At 34.5% G+C, this 19,704-nt stretch overlaps 1 protein-coding gene across 1 annotated transcript; it reads left to right on the forward strand.

Annotated features, from left to right (window-relative positions):
• The first annotated feature begins 870 nt into the window (after positions 1-870).
• On the forward strand, positions 871-8,122 carry LOC131068756 (probable sodium/metabolite cotransporter BASS3, chloroplastic). Its single transcript, XM_058004009.2, has 5 exons — positions 871-1,606; positions 2,858-2,953; positions 3,734-4,040; positions 4,136-4,383; positions 7,491-8,122. The coding sequence occupies exons 1-5, from the start codon at positions 1,206-1,208 to the stop codon at positions 7,711-7,713; spliced, it is 1,275 nt and encodes a 424-aa protein (XP_057859992.2). The 5' UTR covers positions 871-1,205; the 3' UTR covers positions 7,714-8,122.
• Positions 8,123-19,704: the final 11,582 nt, after the last annotated feature.

A 19,704-nucleotide genomic window follows, 5' to 3' on the forward strand; every position in this document is an offset into this window, starting at 1 on the left:
TAAACACAATTATTTGTAGTCTTATGATGTGATTCTAAATAGAAATCTTAAAGGCCTAATCTTATGGAATGCAAAATCTCATAAGATAGAAGACACATATTACTATAGGACAAATGAGAATCTTATATTTAAATCTAGAAGCCCATGCTTTTTAGCTCTCAATTTTTAGTGGATGCTTTTGGGGTGGGGCCAAAAATTTTCCGATCATAATAGGATAATTTTTTGTCATATATCTTATACTATAGATCCATGGATGACCGTTTGCTTGTAAAATACTCTTAAAAATTGTCAATACTATTAAATATTTTAGAAAACCCCTTTCATAAAACCATAACTCTACTAACCATACCTAAAATCAATAAATATACATCAATTAACTATAATTATAAAAATATTTTTACAAATGTCAAATTATTATTCAATAATACTTAACCTTGGAGGAGACTCCATGGTTAAGTGCACTTGAGTTGGAGTAGTACTCGGATGAGTGACCTCCAAAAAAGACCCAATATTTCACCGGAATGAGTATCACCTAGATGCAATGAATGTTAAGTATACCATTCATTCTCATGAAAAATATTTTTTTATGAACACAACATGAATTAATAGATTTAACTCATAAACTACAAAGTTGAATCATAATACCAATAAAACTTCCTAATCTTTATTGTGTTCTAACGATATCGTACAAATGTATAAATACAGACAACTGTGTAATTCTTAAATAAAAGTGGTCAATAATGAATATCCTTGGGATAACAGAATATTATCACCGTCACGTTTTAGATAACTGGTTCATTAAGGTAATAGTTTAATGCAAAAATCAAACTGTTTTAAGCACCTTGATGGGGTTGTCATTTTCTTCAAATGGAGACTTCGAGTGGACGTGAGAGGTTGAGGGATCCTCTTGTTTCCACATCTGTACCAAATCAAAGAAAGGAATCAAATTGAGGCTGAGGGGAAGTTTTTCGAACTGTGTTGGCTGCGCTGGCAAGCTTCGGACCACACAGGCTTTCCATGAACACAAATTCTACCATATCCCTCCTATATCTGTTTCAGCTCTCCAGACTTATACGCTCAATTATAGTATTCATTTACCAAGCTTTTTTCTCTTAGAATTAAATGTTCCTGGGTCCACCCATGGTCTGCAATGCCTGCCTTGTTCGTCACTAATTGCAACCATCTTTCCGAGGCAGGTTTCTGCAATGGCAGCCACAACTATTGCTGCATTCAGTACTTGTTCTCTCTTGAGTAATAAAAACAATACCAATCTGCTTCACAAGTCTACCAGGGTAAGGGCACTGAATTGTTCAAATAACAGTATTTTGTCCTTTCCTCTGAACCCATCTAATGGCTTGATTAAGAGGAATTGCAACAGAAGAAGACATGGTGGTTTTAAAGTGTCTTGTTCGAGTGAAGCATACACTGGAAGAGTGGGCACAATATATTGGAAAGGAAATGCTTCAGTGGCCTCTTTCGGGTTTAAGCACAAGAAATTTCCCAAGGGCATCAGGATGGATTTTTCTCAGTCTTTACCTGCAATGCTACCCGTGATTGTTGTAGGAACAGCAGCTGCAGCTCTCATCTATCCTGCCACCTTTACTTGGTAATACTCAATTTTTCGCAAGCTACAGTAGTCTAAACTAGGTTCCTTGATGTGTATTATATGTAATATGGTGTCTGTTCGATCAGTTTTTCTAAGCTACTCTTAAAGATATATGAGGATTTTTTAGGTCGTAGCCTGGCCAGCATGCAGAGTTGGGGTATGAGATCTACCTTGTGGGATTGAGTGCTCTTAAGCCAAGTAGGGCTTTGAGTCATCCCTTATGCAAACAAGTAGACTTCTTTACTTATATACAATGAGCAAATTCTGCACTTCTTATACCTCCCTTGTGGAATCAGGGGACTTCTTACATAGATTGTTGAAATCTTGTAGGTGTTAAGACTTCCCTTGCAGAAGGAAGGGGAGTTTTCCACTTTGCCTCATATCTATTGTTCTATTCTGCACCCCTTAGGTTTGGCCCCGTGAGCAATTAAGGATTGAACCCAACCAATTCAATCTACCTGTACCATTCGTAAGGTTTTGGTAAGGATGTTTATGTATGATTTGGCCTTCTGGTAAGAACTCATACCCACTGTTCCATTCTCATAATTTTGATACCTTAGTATTTATTATGTCTGGACTCTGCAATACTGCAGGTATGAGTATAGATAAACAACAAAGAAACTGGATGCTTGGTTTAATAGTCATATCCACAAGTATTAAGATATAAGTTCCTTTGCAGGGTACAAGAGAATTTTAAAAGTCTGTTGTTAAGGAATCTGAATTGTCTAATGATTTGGGCTAGCCGTGCATGGTTTTTTCATTCTTAACTTTGACTCCAGCTTCAGAACCCATCTCAATTTTAATTGTTCCAAATTAGACAAAAAAACAAGATTTTGATGATTGTATACCTCACCATGGAAAAATTCATGGCTTCTATGAAGAATCATATAAATACTTACGAATTCACTGTGAATGGATATCCCTTCTTTGTTTCGGAGAGTTGAAGATTTTCAAGTAGCATTTGGCTATGCATGTTGTAGCCAAAATTATTATTATTTTTTTATAAAGATGTAGAGTCTTTGTCTTTTGAGGCAAAGACGCCAATGTTAACTTCTTTAGCCTTTAGAGTGCGAGATTTGTTTTAAACTCAGTTGGTCAGCTGATGTGATTTCCATATTCTTTGTTCTAATACAAAATGAATATCTTTAATGAAGTTATGAATGGAAAATCTAAGTCCTTTTAGAATCAGGGATAGTTTTTTATTTAATTTTTAAGGGTCTCAGAATTGAAGAATCAAGGTTTTTTCAACAGGGTTACCAAAGAGTATTACGCCCCTGCTCTTGGGGGGATAATGCTCTCCATTGGCGTCCAGCTTTCTGTCAGGGATTTTGCACTAGCATTTCAAAGGTACTTCTTTTGCTCCCTTATGTGCAGATTAATCATGAGCATTGTTACAAAAATATGGCTAATATTTTGCTTGCAAATGCAGGAAAGGAAGTTTCTAGTTTTTATTTTAGAAATTAAACCAAGGGAAGTATAACGAGTATCCAATGGAAAATAAGGGATAAAATGAATAATAGTTACCATTTTTTTTGTGAATAAATGCAAGATATTTTAGGTAAGCCTTTATTTGTGAGAAAGTTATGTACATGTTAAGATACCTTTTTACTTCATTCATAATTGCTTCAACAGTTCAGTTGTTTTTTAATTTGTATAATAATTAGATACATAAACGGTAGGAAATATTTCTGTTAGCTATTCTTTAAAAACTATATGTTGGGAAGCCCTGTGGCCTTTTCTGATTCAGTTGTATTAATAAAGAGTTATTTTAGTTCAAAGAACTATGCTATATTTATTTGCTTCATTTTATATTGCAAATTTTATTGGAGACACTCCGTGGTGAGGGGTTCTCTATACTTTTGGATTTTCTAAGTGCTAAAACTATACCTGAAGTTGTATTAGAGCAAAAGAAAGTTGGTATAAACTCAAATAACTATGGTATCATTTGTAACCCTTTACTTCCATGATCCATCCTATGGTTGTTTACAATTTTGTCAAATTTAAAAGAATTACATTGTGCTTTGTTAGGGAAATGCAGTATTGTACAACAATGGTCATAAGCAGTTTCGTAGGTTCTGTTGGTCCACAGATTTCTGAATTTTGACAGGTTGAATATCTTGTATGCAGGCCTTTGCCCTTAACAATCGGATATCTGGCACAATATGTGCTGAAACCTGTATTGGGCTTTTTGATAGCAAGAGCTTTTAGAACACCACCCATATTTGCTGCTGGTTTCACTCTTACTGCATGCGTTGCTGGTGCCCAATTATCAAGCTATGCTAGCTTTTTAAGCAAGGGAGATGTGGCACTAAGCATTGTTTTAACCAGTTTTTCAACAATAACATCAGTAATTGTCACCCCATTATTGACTGGTCTACTGATCGGTTCTGTGGTGCCAGTGGATGCAATAGCAATGTCCAAGTCAATACTACAGGCATTTTCCCTATGGCCACAATGGTTATTTCCTTGTCATTCACATACTCTTATATATGAACAAACTTCCTAACAAAAATTATCTGCATTTTCCAGGTTGTGCTGATTCCTGTGTCAATGGGTCTGGCTCTTAATACTTATGCCAAGCCATTAGTAAATCTTATTCGTCCATTCATGCCATTGGTGGCCATCGTTTGCACATCACTGTGCATCGGAAGTCCACTTGCATTAAATCAAAGTCAGATCATATCTATGGAAGGATTTCAGCTGTTGGCACCGGTACTAGCATTCCATGCCTCTGCATTTATGATTGGCTACTGGGTATCAAAATTGCCTCATTTAAGGTGATTCTCAAACATATTATTGTTCTATTTGATGCAAAAAAATTTCATTTGATTATATTTGTGTACTTCCTTTTGTTCTCAGTGCTTAGGACTTATTCCAATAGAGAGAGCTATGGGAAAGGGTTAGCCGTGTGTGCATGCATTCCTAATCTATTCTACAAGATGCAATAATAAGGAAATGAAAAGTAGAACAGAGGTTCAAGGCCCAATGCATATGCAGAATTCATTTTAATAAAGGCATGTATGATACAATTCTGATAACTGAATGCTTCTGACTGTATAAGCTGAAAACTTGTGTGGCTACTAAATTAAGGGATTATTTCCTCATTTGTATTATAGTTTGATTTTTATGGAGTATAAGAGCATAATGATCACACAAGAAATCTGGTCTTATTCCTTTTTCCTGGGATCTCTAATGCTACTAAGAATGAGATTCCACAACATCTGAAATGAGATATTCACTTGGCCTGGCGAGAAAACTGTCTGCCCTTAGCAAAGATAGTGTGGGGACTTTGGTGTCTATCCACTTGAAATGAAGCAGAAGATTTGGAATGATGCCCAGTGTATGAACTAGTGGTACCAAAGTAGAGTGATTTTACATCTCCTGGAGCTTGAAATTTATTCCATTTGAACACTGTGATGAGAAGGTAAATCAAGACGGAAGGCTTGCTTGACGATAGTATATGGGCGAGATCTGATAGGATCAGCTCTGTGGCAATCCTTTTCTTGCCCAAGTACAGCCTAATATTGTTAGTCTTGAAAATATATGTTCCTTTTTAATCCATTAATGCCGCTTCTGGGATTGCGCCTTAGATCAGAATCAGAAGTAGTAGAAAAGATTTAACTGTTATAGACACACTTCATGCCATTTAGACTTCATTTCAATTGGATGGTGATGTTTGACTAAAACTTCTAAAAGTTTGGATAAGGCACAGTTTACCATTTGGCTATCAGTTTGAGGTTTGAGAATTATACATAATTATAGTAGATTATCTACAACATTCCACAATTCCAAACACTTAAATCCCATTTGGATAGTAATGTTTGATTAAAATTTCTTAAGGTTTGGATTAGGTTATAGTTTACCATTTGGCTATCAGTTTTGAGGATTGACAGTAAACACAATTTAAGTGAAGTATCTTCAAGTTTCCAATTCCAACCAAAAATCCATCACGGGCCTATAGTATTTGTTTGAAGTGATATTTGATGGGGAGAAATAAATTCCCCCGAATCTTGTCAAAGAAAATATCTACCAATGTCACGGCATCATGATCTTGGAACAAGGTCTGAACTGGATCATTTTGCCAAATTGATTATCCATTCTCAGACACAAATTGTGATTTTGCAGAGTCCTTACAAATTTGCCAATCAAATGCTGATGTAGAATACCAGCCTTGGACCATTTCTCTACTCCAACTCTGCCTTCAAGTTTAACCCTCTAAAATAAATCTCTGTGAGCTAGAATAAATCTTCCTTTCACCAGGCATTCCAGAGATCCCCAGATCTGATTGAATAGCAGTTAGCTGCAGATATATTTTTCTTCAAGCCTCCTTTGTTGCTGTGAAGACCATCCAATTCCTTTCTTTGTGTTGGTCAATAATTCATGTGAGAGCCCTGCTTATGAATTATCAAAATCAAGATGGCGAAAAAAAATCCCATTGAAGCCCACTCAATCATTAAATAGGTTTCAAAACAATAGCTTTGATCCTGTCAAAACAATCATTACAATTTACAATAGACTCCATGAACAGAACATGCACTGCCTTTTTCCCAGGGAACATGAAGATGAGATTGCATCGTATGATAGAAACCTGTCCAATGTTAGGGCAATATTTCTTAAGAAAATCTCCACCAGTAATTAATTATTGCTAGGCAAGCATTCTCCATATATTCTCAACTGTTGATTAAATAATCAACCACCCTGTTAGCCCCTTTAATCTCTTTATTGGAGAAGCCTTGAAGAGGAAAAAGGATTTTCTCAACCTTGCATTGTATTTGCCTCCTGTTGAGATTCTGTCAACCTTCAACAGAGTCCACAAGCAACATGAATCTGCCACCACTCAGATATCTTCCAAACTAACACATTGCCAACACTCGGTCAAATTTCATTAGATTGAAAACCAGCATCATTACTTGAGAAAAATCTCAGCTGAAACTGGAGGTGTGGATTATCTCTGTCTCAAATCTTAAATAACTCCACTTCTAAGCTTCCTCCATCTCCCTTTGGAGGACTTATCAAAGAGGTGGAGTAGTTTTTAAGGAATTAAAGGAAAGTGAAATCCACTTCCAAAGGTCTGTATTCCAGTAGTGGACCAACTTCAATTTAATTGACTCTTCATAAACCTTAGAATACACAAAACCCAAGCCTTCTTTTGTATTGTGCTAGTCTCGACAAGCAGAATATGATGGGTTCTTTTGTTCAGCCTGAATCAATGAGAAAACAGAGAATTTTTATAAATAAGAATTACTTGGAAGAAATGACCACCATCAATTGTATGAAGATGGGGTTTCATCACTCTGATGACCCAGATCCAAAACCTTGGCAAGCATTGTCCAGAATCTTTGCATAAACCTTCAGGGGAAAAATATTATTCCTAAGAAGAGGGGTAGTCTAGCTAGTGATTCTCATTCCTTGTCATAACTGAGTAGTTTTATGGGTTTGTGTGGGTTATGAAATCTCAGAAAGTTAGGGCTTATCTGATTGGGGAATGCTGTTGAAAAAACTATGCTTGCAGGGGCCAGCAATCTCTTCAAACGTAGACTGCATATTACAATAGTAACTGAGAAGTGAGAATTACAGAAGTGGTATCAGCTAAGAGTTAATGGACCAAATGATGCAGCTAGGTACAAATATGATTGAATGCTTTGTACCATATAAAATGAAAAGTTGGGAGGGTACCAAATCAGGGGAGGATTATCAGACCATAATGTTACAATACATAAATTGCTTGTTATTTCTAAGGTTCTTATGAGCATACAGAAACAAAAATTATCTTTCAAACAAGAGATCATTTGGTAGCCAATGGGAGACATAAAAGCTATTATCATTTATAATTTTATAGGTTCAAAAATTGATTGCCTGAAGGTTTTTAATTTTATTTTAACAGGCAGGAAGAGAATGTTTGCAGAACCATTTCTCTTTGTACTGGAATGCAGAGCTCTACCCTTGCTGGTCTCTTAGCTACACAATTCCTTGGTGGAACTCAAGCAGTTCCAGCAGCTTGTTCTGTGGTGGTTATGGCTATAATGGGTTTGAGTCTTGCATCATTTTGGGGCAAAGGATTTAAACTCCGAGATATACCTGCCAGTGCAATTGGGCAAGCAGCTTAATACGGAAAGGAGCAAATGTTTCTCCTAAAGAAGATCAATGAGGTGAATCATATATTTACCATCAAAGTCCATACTTGTCAATATAGTAGCATAACCGATCTTTGTGACTCGAGCTTCTTATATTTGTAATACTACATCACCCATATATATACTTCTGGCAATTCAAGCTAGGATGTGAAATCTTATCTTATAATGATGCCTTTTGCATGCTGAAGTTTTCATAGTTGCAAGAGATTTGCAATATTCTTTCTAGTACAGAATACCAGTTTATGCGTTTATCCGGTACTAGTTTGGTTCATTGTAAATTCCTTTTTTGAGAAACCAACTAAATTTCCTCATACATGTATATGCCGTTTTCAAATATAACGAGTAGTGAAAAATAAATTGAGGATTGACAAATTTCTAACAAGGTGTTTGGTGTTAATTATTTATATTTTAAATGGTTTGCATAAGCTTCAGACAATGCGGTTTGGATGCTACTAGTAAATAGATTGGCTCTGTTCTATATTTTGTTGAGATACCATATGGTATGATATGATGATGGTTTAAATTTGAACACGAACATATGATCTGGAGGATGGAGGATGGAGGATGATTGCTAAGAAAATACTCTGAATATTGAAAATTCACTTGTCCTGTCTACTCTTAAATATCTCTATTAGTTATTTTTCCCACAGATAAATTTATCCCCCTTTTTATTTTTTATGTTCAGAGTTTCATTTGTTGCTTATGCCACTTACCTGCATTTCTGTTCATTGCTTTTATATGGACATGGGGCATAAAAATGAACTGTGGGGAAATCTTGATAGATGTATTTGGTTGATCTCTTTTAACTACTAAATTACTAATTGAACAAAATAAAGTTTACACATAAGGCTCTTAGAGGTTACCCAGGTTTTGTCATACTTCAATTTTCAATTGTCTACATAAGCCTCAGACAATGCAGTTTGGCTGTTAGTAGCAAACTAGATTGATTCTCGTTAAGAAACCATAAAGAATAATATGATGGTAACTTTCATTTGATCAATGACATATTATGTAGATCGTGAGGGTGAATGCTAAGAAAATTCTAGCTATTGAAATTCACTGATAATGCTTATGCTTGTAGGGATATAATGCACGCCTTACATTAACAAATCTAATGTGTGAAGCACTAAATGGATTAAACCCTAGATTCCTCAAAGGAGCTGAGATCGATTAATACAAATAAAGATTTGAGTAGCAAAGAAATAGAAATGCCGAGATTGATTTAGGGCTTTGTGGTTTGTGACATGATGTCAATTTTGATGGGTTTGACTAGTTGAGACTGCATAATGTGGAACCTAGAATTTGGAACTGGATCAATGATTAGGAGCTTCTAGCAGATGAATTCTGAGATTTTTGAGGCCGAAGACTAGGGTGTGCTTGCAGGGTTGTCCTTGAACACTTTGCCCTTGTACAATTATGTTTGCTATTGGATTTCACCTTAACACTAAGCAAGATCTGTTTGCCTTTGTGCCCACGTTTGAAAGCTGATGGTAATGAAAAGCACCTTTGGGGTCTGTCATATATAGGGGACGCCACTGACTTCCTTGATAGTAGTAAATATTGTGGCAGATGTAACAAGCTTGAAAACACACTAAGATATGTTGATGTAATTGTTGTTCAGTAACTGAGACTAATTTGATACATGTTTTGAATGTAAATAGAAGATGATTTTTATTGATATCTATGATTGAAATGACTTAGGATGATGTCCTAAAATGTAATTCCTAGATACACTACTTGAGACCTTTGATGTGCAAATCAATTGGTAAAAGTTGGATTTCTTCAAAATCAACTTGGAAGGTGGGAGCTTTGAGTTTCAAAACTTGAAGACTAGACTGTAAGTGCAACCTAATCCAAGGAGACAATAGCCCTAGAAAAATATCAATATTGTTCTCAAATGATGAATTTGTCAAATAAAAGTGTTGGTTCAAAATTAGTGCCAGCTTGTGCACTAACAATCTACAATCACGTGATGGGACCTGAATTTAACCTCACAAATAAGACAGACAAATAGTAGCCACGAGGCTGGAATCAACACGCATGAATGCGATGGGTCTATCATCATTTGTTATGATCATCAGATTATGCTTAATTAAATAATTTTAATGATTTGTCGTAATACCATGTAATTTTCGATAACAAAAGTCATTTTGAACAATTTAAATTGATTCTAAAAATCTAGTTGTATGAGAGTTTGAATTTAGTATTTTTAATAATGATAATCCTATAAGAATTAACCATTAATGGTGATAATAGCAGTATTTAAGTAACCTTAAACATTTCCTATGTTTTATGAGACATTAAAAGGGTAACACTATTGAACATACTTTTAAGAAGGGTTAAGCATAGATATATAGTAGGCATTGAGCATAATGATTGATAAATAAAGTAATTTTTTAAAAGAATATGCATAATTAAACATACATAGTTATAAGAACATGTATATTATGAATATAACCGACATTGGTAAGGTGTTTTTGATTAAGGGAAAAATAGGTTTTGAAGGGATCTTGAAACTTTATATACAACGAGTTGCCATCAAGATACAAACAGTAAAAATCTAGCCTACTAACAACAGAAAGTCAATAAAAACCGAGAGAAATACTAGAGAACAAGGGGCAAAAACTCGAGAAAATAAGTAGAAAGGATCTACCCAAGCTAATCGAGGGGGCTTCAATGACTTTTGCTTCCAATTGATCCAAATTTTCAGCCACACTGTGAATCCTGGATGTCCATTTTATCTTGCTCTTTTGATTTCTTAACAAAATATAAAAAATATTGTGCAAGACTGTAACTTCCGCGATGAGCTCTTCATTAATTTCAAATGTCTTCCCAAACAACATAAGAGACTTGTTCTTCCATCCTTCGTAGAAATTCCGAGATAGTTTTGGATCAAAGCCATGAAGGAACTCCAAAAAGGGGGTAACCCATCCTTTCCACAAAATCCTCTATATAGTTGCATTTTGCTTAATATCTTCACAAGAAATAGGCTCATGTCTATTTCTGTCACCTCCCATCTTGAAGGGGAGCCAAAGAAACAGAGAAATTTGCCTACCCTACCTGAGAATGGGCCCAACAAAGCCAAGAACTTTCAATCTGGAGGTAAAAGGAAACAAGGGCAAGAAAATACCCACAATTTGTGTGGGAATTATGAATTGGTAGGGTGAGTGACACAACAACCAATCATTACAAAGCACCTTCCAAAACTCCCACCAAAAGTAATAAATGAAAGAGATCAAAAAATCACCCCCCAGAAGAATGCCATAGTCAATAAGGTCTGAAAGGTTATAAGGGATAGGATCCCCCCCTGTTCCAATTAAAAATTTCTCTCCTACCAACACCCAAGTTAGCAAAAACATCGACTAGACCATTACCCTCCCTAAAGATATGGGTAATACAAACTTTATCAAAGGACCTATGTAGATTAAAAGACATTAATGAAAGTTTCAATCAACCAACTATGCTTGTGAACTCTATTCAAACAATTGACAATGTTTAAAGAGTCACCTTCAACCCAAACTTCGTGAAAGCCTAGAGGATAAGAAAGTTTGATCCCATGGTAAGTTGCAACAACCTCAACTAAGTGATTTGTCTGAGTTCCAAAGGGAAGTGCCACCACCAAGAGAAGCCTATCGCAATCATCTCTTAACACTCCCCCACAACCAGCCGGCCCCGAATTCCCCTTGGCCACCCTATAATATTTGTAAGGTGTTATTATAAGATTGGAAAACATTATAAGATATGTAAATAAATTGTTATCTTAGTGTGAGGAAGTATAAAAATGAGTAGTCTCTCGCACATCTATTTCCAATGATATTAAGCTAAATTTAATTATACAAATTAATCATTTTTTATGAGCTGATCATGAAGCTCAATAAATATTAAGCTTGGGTAAATTTACAATTGGATTGAACTTAGTACTTGACCAAGTTCTTATACTTATACAATCATGAATGACTCCTCAAGCATTAATGAGCCAATACTTGATTTTGTCCTCTATATAGGCTAAATTAATCTAGATAAACAAATCAAGGACACTATCATGATTCATTTCTATTTTCATTTAGATGAAAGGATTAATATTAGAATTGTTTAATAGAATTATCCTTTAAAAAGTCTTTAAGAAAGGTCTTATTCATGAGTTGCTAGGTTTGTAAAAAAAAGTATAGAACTAATTTTTGGGATTGTGAAAGATCTATCCCATTAAACTTAGTTTCATAAAGCTAGGAATTAGTTATCTCCATATAAACAACAAACTTACTCAAGCTATGACACTTCTTTTGGGAATTTAGACCAATCACCATGTAGAAGCAGTTGTTGCTTTCAATGGAATCAAACTAGCACATTCTCTTGGCTATAGGAAAGTGTATATTGGGTTATTCCCTCAATATCATTAAGTGCTTGAAAAGATGTCAGAAGCCTAGTTGGTCTATTGAAACATTGATGAATGATTCTCTTAATCTCATTGGTTCCTTTGAAGATGTTTTTATCTCCCATATATTTAGGGATGCAAATGCTTTAGTAGACTCTTTTGCTAATATGGGTGTGTTGAGAAGATAATAATTTCTTTGGAATAGAAATGACCCCCTTCCTCCTAATGTTGAAGATATTATAAATTATTATCTTTGTCATGGCTAATAATATAATGTTTCATATTTGGTGTGTTTTTTTTGAGGTTCTCATTGATATTTGGATGGCGTGTTTAATTAATGATGAAAGTTGGATGTAGTGCCACTTTATACATTGTCATTTTATGATTGACACACGAATTGTGAGCATTTTTCATGTCTGGTTTTCCTTTTGCAATACTCGGGAGGTGGTTTTTCGAGGAAAGTCAACTATGAAAAGGTGGGGTAGGCTTTTGATTGTATTGCTTTGGTCTTTTTTCACTATGGATGGCAAGAGGAATAAGCTAAAGCCTCTAACATGTGATGATGTGAAGAGGAATGCAAAATTTTGGAAGATTTTGAAGAAGGGTGGGGTAACCCCTTACTTGGAACACCTTCATGCATAGACCCTAAAGCCTCTAACATGTTTTGCAAGGGTTGGAAAAACTACAATCTTACTGTCTACAAAAAGAGTGTTGATATCACAAAAGATTTCATTGTAGAGATAATAGGGCTTCCCATGGAAGGAAGGAAATTTTTTTGTGATAGGAAGTCTTCTGAAACTATGGTGCAAATTTTTTTTAAAGGAAAGGAGGGGAATAAGTTGGTGAAGAAGGCAAATTGTGGATATTGGGTCAAATTGCTCAAACCTCTCTAGGCTGCTTTGGTTAAGGTAATAATGCAGTACTTTACACTTGAAGGAAGGTTTACTACTATTTTCGGTTTTCATTTTTCAATGTTAAACCATTTCAAACACAAGAAAAATGTATATTTTCCCTTCTATTTGCTTGCTTCACTAGACTTAGGAATTAAGGAACACAATAAGAATGAGAGGAACCCAATTCTTCATGAGGGTTTAATCCTCTTGGTACTTGAACATGTGAAATCCTCGCCATCATCTTCTAAGGTGATTTGAGCAGGTCTCTCCTTCCTTAGATGTTTTTGTGGGGTCGGAGTTTGGTTTTGGGGATACAAAAGAGGAGTAGGATATAGAGGACAATGACTCTTCTACCCATTGGAGAGTGACCATTCTACCTCAAGATGAAAAGGGTAGGTTTACAAAAAGAAAACAAACTGAATTGATTTCTCCCAACTCTAAGGGTCGGTAGTCGAAGGTTGAGGAGTCAACAAGTCTACATATTTTAGGGCATGCAGATAACCCTATTATGGAGGAAATCTTTGGTAAAGATATGTCGAGGGATCACTCTTCCCCTCCCTCTCCTTCGTGGACTAGTATTGGCAGAGATGTTTGCCCCTCTTTTCCTATAGATTTGCAAAAGGATCCCCCTTCCCAGTGGCTAGAGATGCTATGGTTGACCAATTCAAAATGTCCAGGTGGCTTTTCTTAGAAATTAATCAAGTGAACATTAACATTTGCTCATTGAAGAGAAAAATTGCTACCCTTGAGAAAGGTGAAGGTTAGTCTAGATCGAAGGAGGATGAGAAGAAAATGCTTGCAATCCTAGATAATGTGGCGAAGGATGTTAATATTTTGAATCCTGATTATGAAGGTTGCATTGGTATGCTCGAGGTGAAGATGGAAATGATTGATGATAATCTCACCAATCTTATGAATATGAGTTACAATAGTGCTGAGAGTATCAAGGTTTTGGTGGATAAGTGGCATAACCTTTAAGCTTCTAAGTCTTTTGAGAAGAGTTATATTGATCTTGAGAATGCTGATAAGAGTAAGTAGGCGATGGATGATAAGGGTCCTTGTGATCATGCTCAGGGAAGCCTTAAAAAATCTATGGAGCAGGGTAAAGTAGATTTGTAGGATATGTAGAACCTGTCTCAGAACTTGGATCAATTTGAGGCTAAGGTTGCAAAGGCTTTGAAGAATCTTCATTAGAGCGCTGACTATTTTTTCCTTGTTTTATCTATTCTGGTCTACTCTAGTTTTTGCACCTGTGTTTTTTTGAGTTTTTGTTTGTTGATAGGCTGTTGGTTGGTTGTGTGTATCTTAATGGTAGCGTTTGGTATATAGGGGTTTGATCCCTTCAAAACTTGCTTTACCTTTAATAAAAAACAGACTTACCCAAGCTAACTAATAACACAATTTTTTGGTTTTAAATCATCCTTACAATTGGGAAGACTTAAAATTAAAGTTCATTACAAAAATAATTTCTTAAAGTTGGTATGCCAATAGATTGCGGAAGTGTCTCTGTGTTAATATTAATGTTGCTTGTATTATAAGTGCGATCACCTCTAATTTGATGCAATATTAATGTATTATAAAAATTTATAATTATATATTTTGAGACATGCAAATTAAGAATGAAACAAATAATCATAAATAAAAGAATATAAAAATTATGGAGGGAAAAATCGTAAATAAGAAAAACAACTAATTGACCTCATCCAAAGCTATTGTAATATTCTCCTCAAAATTCAATATTTAAAAAATAAAAATTCATAAAAGCGATTGAAGAGAACTTCACCTTTTTATAAAAGACATTAAAGCTTATTTAATAAATTAATAAATATTTATATGATAATTTTTTAGTAAATATCAATCAATTAGTTGGTCTTTTATTAAAAATAAGTAAAAATATATGTAACCTATAAATTAAAGTTTTGATGTTTTATTAGATCTACTAAAAAATATGTCCCACAATAAACATTATGTTTTAACATTCTTCCTAATGTTATAAGGGGTGTGTTGTCACTTTCTCATTTTTAAGAAAAAAAAAAGAAAAAAAAAGTTCTATAGAAACATAAGGCTTTTTAGCAAACATATAACAAAGATAAAATAAACATGAAGATGAAAATTATGTTTCAAAATGAATGACAAGACGAGTGTTCATGCTGAGTAGTCACTTGTACTTTCCTTTAATAGTCCTCGTGTTGCCCTTTTCAATGCATTTTTTTATTTGCATTGATTCAATATCAAAAAAAAAAAAAAGTTTCAAATTCATATTAACCTTTTGTCATTGATTAAATTCTAGTTATCTCAATAATGCTTATAAAGAGGTTCTTTAATAAATTATTTTGTTAGAGCCTAGGTCTCCTCAAAATAATCCTCTTACTTTTTACATAATGCTCATAGGTCTTATACATGGTACAATGTTTTACAAGTGGAAAAAGATTTATAGAAAAAAAGATTGCATGATGTCCAAAGGGTTTACATATAGTAAGAATTCATTAGGAGTTGGAATTGTCATGTGCACTCTCTTTCAATGGCAACTTCTTAAGCCTAAACGTTGTTCAAAATTTAGAGAATGTTGCATTGTAAAGAGGTTTTGTAGATATACTAGCTACTTGATCATCAATTTAATAAAATTGTAGAGTAATATCTTTATTGATAATGTTTTGTAGATGACATGTATATGTAATTAATTTTGCTTTACATATTGATGTTGAACATTTTTTTTTTCAAGACTAATACAACTTTGACAATCACTAAATAAGATTATATTATTAGTAGCATTCATATGAAGCTCATGTAATAGACAATCAAGCTACATTCACTTTTTAGGTGTTTCATTGGAACTTTATATTTATACTTGTTTTGATTAAGGTATCTCAACCCTTGGAATCCTAGCATTTTATTTGGAAATAATGTTATTTAATTTATCCTAAGTTTTGTTTGCCTACGTAATTAATTTTATGTGTACTCGATGACGTCGCTTGTTGGAGTGATAAGTTGAGTTATCTTCAAACATGTGAGGCGACATGGGTGACATGGCTCCTAGTTTTTAAGAGGTTGGCATTTCATTTTGTGTCAGTTCACTGAAGTCAAATTTGATCGTTATCCCATATTGAATTATTAATCACAACTTGCAATTTTTATTTTTGAGGAGTCAAATTTGGGAGTTTCTATTATAGGTGGAGTTATGCATGTAGGCAATTTGTATTTCATGTTATGTTGCATGGAATGTGGATGCCTTGGAGGTGCATTTACATTTTGGCAAGTGCGAGTGTGCATGTGCAGTTTGAGTTACAAACGATAGTTGCAATATTGCATGTAGTGACAAGTGGAAACTTGTCATTATGCATGTGTAGTTTTTTTGGCATCTTCCATGTTGCAAATATAGTCTTGGGTGTTGAATTTTGGATGTCTAGTTTGTATATTGTAAACTCTTATAGAATGAGCACTTGTAATTTGGAGTTTGAGGTTGTTGCTTGTTGAAGTAAAGTGATGTTGCTAAAATCACTCTACAACCAAAAGAACTATGAAATACTCTTGTAGAGCATTTATTTTGTATCACTGTATTGCAATTGTTATTTGCTGCTAACTAATACAATTGAGCTCAATGTTTTGGAGTGTTGGTTTTTTCTTGAAAGGGTTTTTTCATGTAAATCACAGTGTTGTAGTTTTCTTTGTTTATCTATTTTAATGTGTTCTTTGAATCTTGAAATGTGAATCTTCTTGCATCTACAATAGGCAAGTGCACCAAGATGGGGGACCAAAAAGGGGTCTTAAGATGCCACTTTTCTCTGAAATCGCATAGTCTGAACTTCAATGATAAAATGAAGATAGTTACACTCAAAATTTGAAGATGCAACAAGAACAAGAGTTGTGATACGAATATACTTTCTAAACTACTATTTTTTTTTAAACAATGGAGATTAAGGGTTTCAAAAAAGGGGAGCACACAAGGTATTCCTATTTTTCAAAAAAACATAACATAACATCTAGTGTGCTCCTTCTAAAATGCCAACTTATTTTTAGAATTTTTAAAATCGCTGCCATGAGATATTAGCTAACACCATGTAGTTTATGCCAGATTTTTTGGCTAATTTTCTAATGGATATATGAATTTCTACTAATTTTTGAAGTGGACACATCCTGAAAAATAGATTTTTGAGCATGCTCCCCGCTAAATTTTTTGAGAACTAATCATTTTTTTTGTCAAATGTGTAGAATGGAGTCTAGTTTCTATAAATGTAATTTACTTCAAAATTTGATGAACGAGTAAAAATTTACGCCCAAAATAGTACATGTTTTTTGACAAAAAACAAACACACTAACAAAAGAAATTAGAGATGAAAATTTAACATAATCAAAATGTGAAAAAAATAATATGGTTGGAAGCTAAGAGAGAGCTCAATGTCAACATGGTGTTTTTTTTTTTTGCATTGAAATGAATGCAAACTTGATGGAGTGGACAACAAAAAATGAGATAAATTTTCTCATGTTTAAAAAAAAAACACATCTAAGGCCTCAAATGGTCACCCAAGCCTTGGCTTGGATGCCCAAGGAAAATCCAAGCCAAAGGCTTGGTGTTTCCTAATGCAAACAATTTGGTAAATGCCAAATTAAAAATATATATATATTTTACATTTGATGAGCACCAAATTTGGTGCTTGCCAAATGTTCTGCATTGGCAATTTGGATTTTTCTCTCCCACTTTGATTGCGGCTTAGAGTTTATGGTTTATTTTTGATGATGGATAGTTAAGGTTTTACATTCCACTCCCTCTCTACCTCCTTCCCTCTCTTATAATAATTCCCCCCATCCTTCGCTCCCCCGCTCTCTCCCTCCCTCCCTCCCCCCCCCCCCCCCTTTCTCATTCCTTCCCTCCCTCCATCTCCCCCCCTTTCTCTCTCTATCTCTCTATTTGTTGAAATGATGAGGAATATGAAATTTAGGCCCATCATGAAGATTCTTGGGCCAAGAGCATCAAATTATTCAAGTGAGAAATCAATTATAAAGAATCTAATGAGTGCAAATGAGAGTGTGAGTTCTACATCATGCACAAAAGATAGCAATGGCACATGATGCATCCTTACATCAACAATAGTAAGTACTCAAACTAAGAAAGTTCGCCTCATTAGAAAGACAAGTAAAAAAATAAAAATAAGTAGAAAACCTCTAATGAGAGACGTGAGAAGGGGTGAAAGAGTAGAGGATCCAAATGACAACGAATTATGGGCATTCTTTGGTAGATTACCATAAAAAGATAAAGCGATTGTTGAAGCCTTGAGATCTTTAATTAAATAATTTTAGAAGAATAATACAAGGGTTTCTCCTAATCAAAGAGATGTAAGAAGGAGGATTGGTTGTCAAATCCATGATCCACATCTAAAGCATTTTTTGGATATGAATCGAAAACAATTTTTTGCCAAATTTCTAGAGATGTATCTTCAAATTAAAATTAGTCAAATGCTTTTTGAAATGGTAAAGCATTTTTATGTCAAAATAAATCACAACACACAACTTGTTGTGTTACAAGTGTGGTTGCCATTGCACCAAAAGATCGACCTATTAATGCTCGATACAACCACTAGACTTATAGAACCCACAGGAGGCGGTTAAGCCATGTCACAAACTTGAGCGTTGCACTGCACAACACAATGAGACCAAGGGCGCGCACCTTGCAACATGTTGTTGTAGAGTACATATTGAATTTTCTAATCATTATGATAATGTTTATTGACATACATGTGTAGATTTGAATACTAACAAAATTTACAAGAATGCAACATAAAGGCTCCACCTAGATCTTCAAGGGATTTCATATCTAGAATTTCATGTGAAAAAGTAGATGGCCAATTATTTTACAAGAACCTATATTTGGATGACACATGTGTTCATTGTGATGGCTTGCAAATTTTCCAATTTGTGAACATATGGATAGTACACATGTAATTAGGAATGAACTAGTAGAATATGGCAAATATAAGACAGTGACATACAGTCTAAAAGATGACAAAGAAGCAAAAAGGTGTGAATTTGCCAGTGAAAAGATTCTAGTGTATCAGTTTATGGTCATTTTTCATGAGAATACATTATATGAGTATGGAAGGCATACCCATAGATCTCGATGGTTGCACTTGCAATTTACGTTATTAAAGGACACATTTCCACTTGATACCATCATTTCAGTTGTGGACTTTGTAGAGAACTAAACACTAAAGACACAAAATGAGGTGCAACCCCAATATTACAACTCCACCCCAATATTACAACTCCACACAAGTTACTATATTTGTGCGTCATTAATTCATGTAGGTGATAGTATAGATGACAATAGGAAGATTTTGAGGGAGTGTCATTTTTATATTAGCGATGATTGCACACATTCTATAGATTTTGTGTAAGGTTTATTTCAGATGTTCTACCATGATTTGGCTAGTATGGTTATATCATTCTGTTAGCACATCATATGGTCAAATAATTGTGCATTAGAATTCAAGAACTCTCAGATATTTTATTAGTTGAGAATGATGCATAATATTAGTGGTGTTTAGCGTACGTGGGGATTATCGAAGGTCGAGAATAGAAAGGGGGAGCATGATGGTGTAGGAACATGTATCAAAAGAGCCTTAGCACGAGAAGATTTAAAGTACAAAGATTAAGAAAATTTGACATATGCAAAATCTATCATCGAGTGGTGTATTCCTACAAACG

The sequence above is a fragment of the Cryptomeria japonica genome, chromosome 5 (genome assembly GCF_030272615.1).
Source record: "Cryptomeria japonica chromosome 5, Sugi_1.0, whole genome shotgun sequence".
Classification (NCBI taxonomy): Eukaryota; Viridiplantae; Streptophyta; class Pinopsida; order Cupressales; family Cupressaceae; genus Cryptomeria; species Cryptomeria japonica.

What these genes read in the sequence shown, in the direction of transcription:
- LOC131068756 (XM_058004009.2), top strand. Translation starts at nt 1,206, where the DNA reads ATGGCAGCCACAACTATTGCTGCATTCAGTACTTGTTCTCTCTTGAGT. An exon ending in TATCCTGCCACCTTTACTTG is followed by an intron (nt 1,607 to 2,857) that starts GTAATACTCAAT and finishes TTTTTTCAACAG; the next exon opens with GGTTACCAAAGAGTATTACG. An exon ending in TCAAAATTGCCTCATTTAAG is followed by an intron (nt 4,384 to 7,490) that starts GTGATTCTCAAA and finishes TTATTTTAACAG; the next exon opens with GCAGGAAGAGAATGTTTGCA.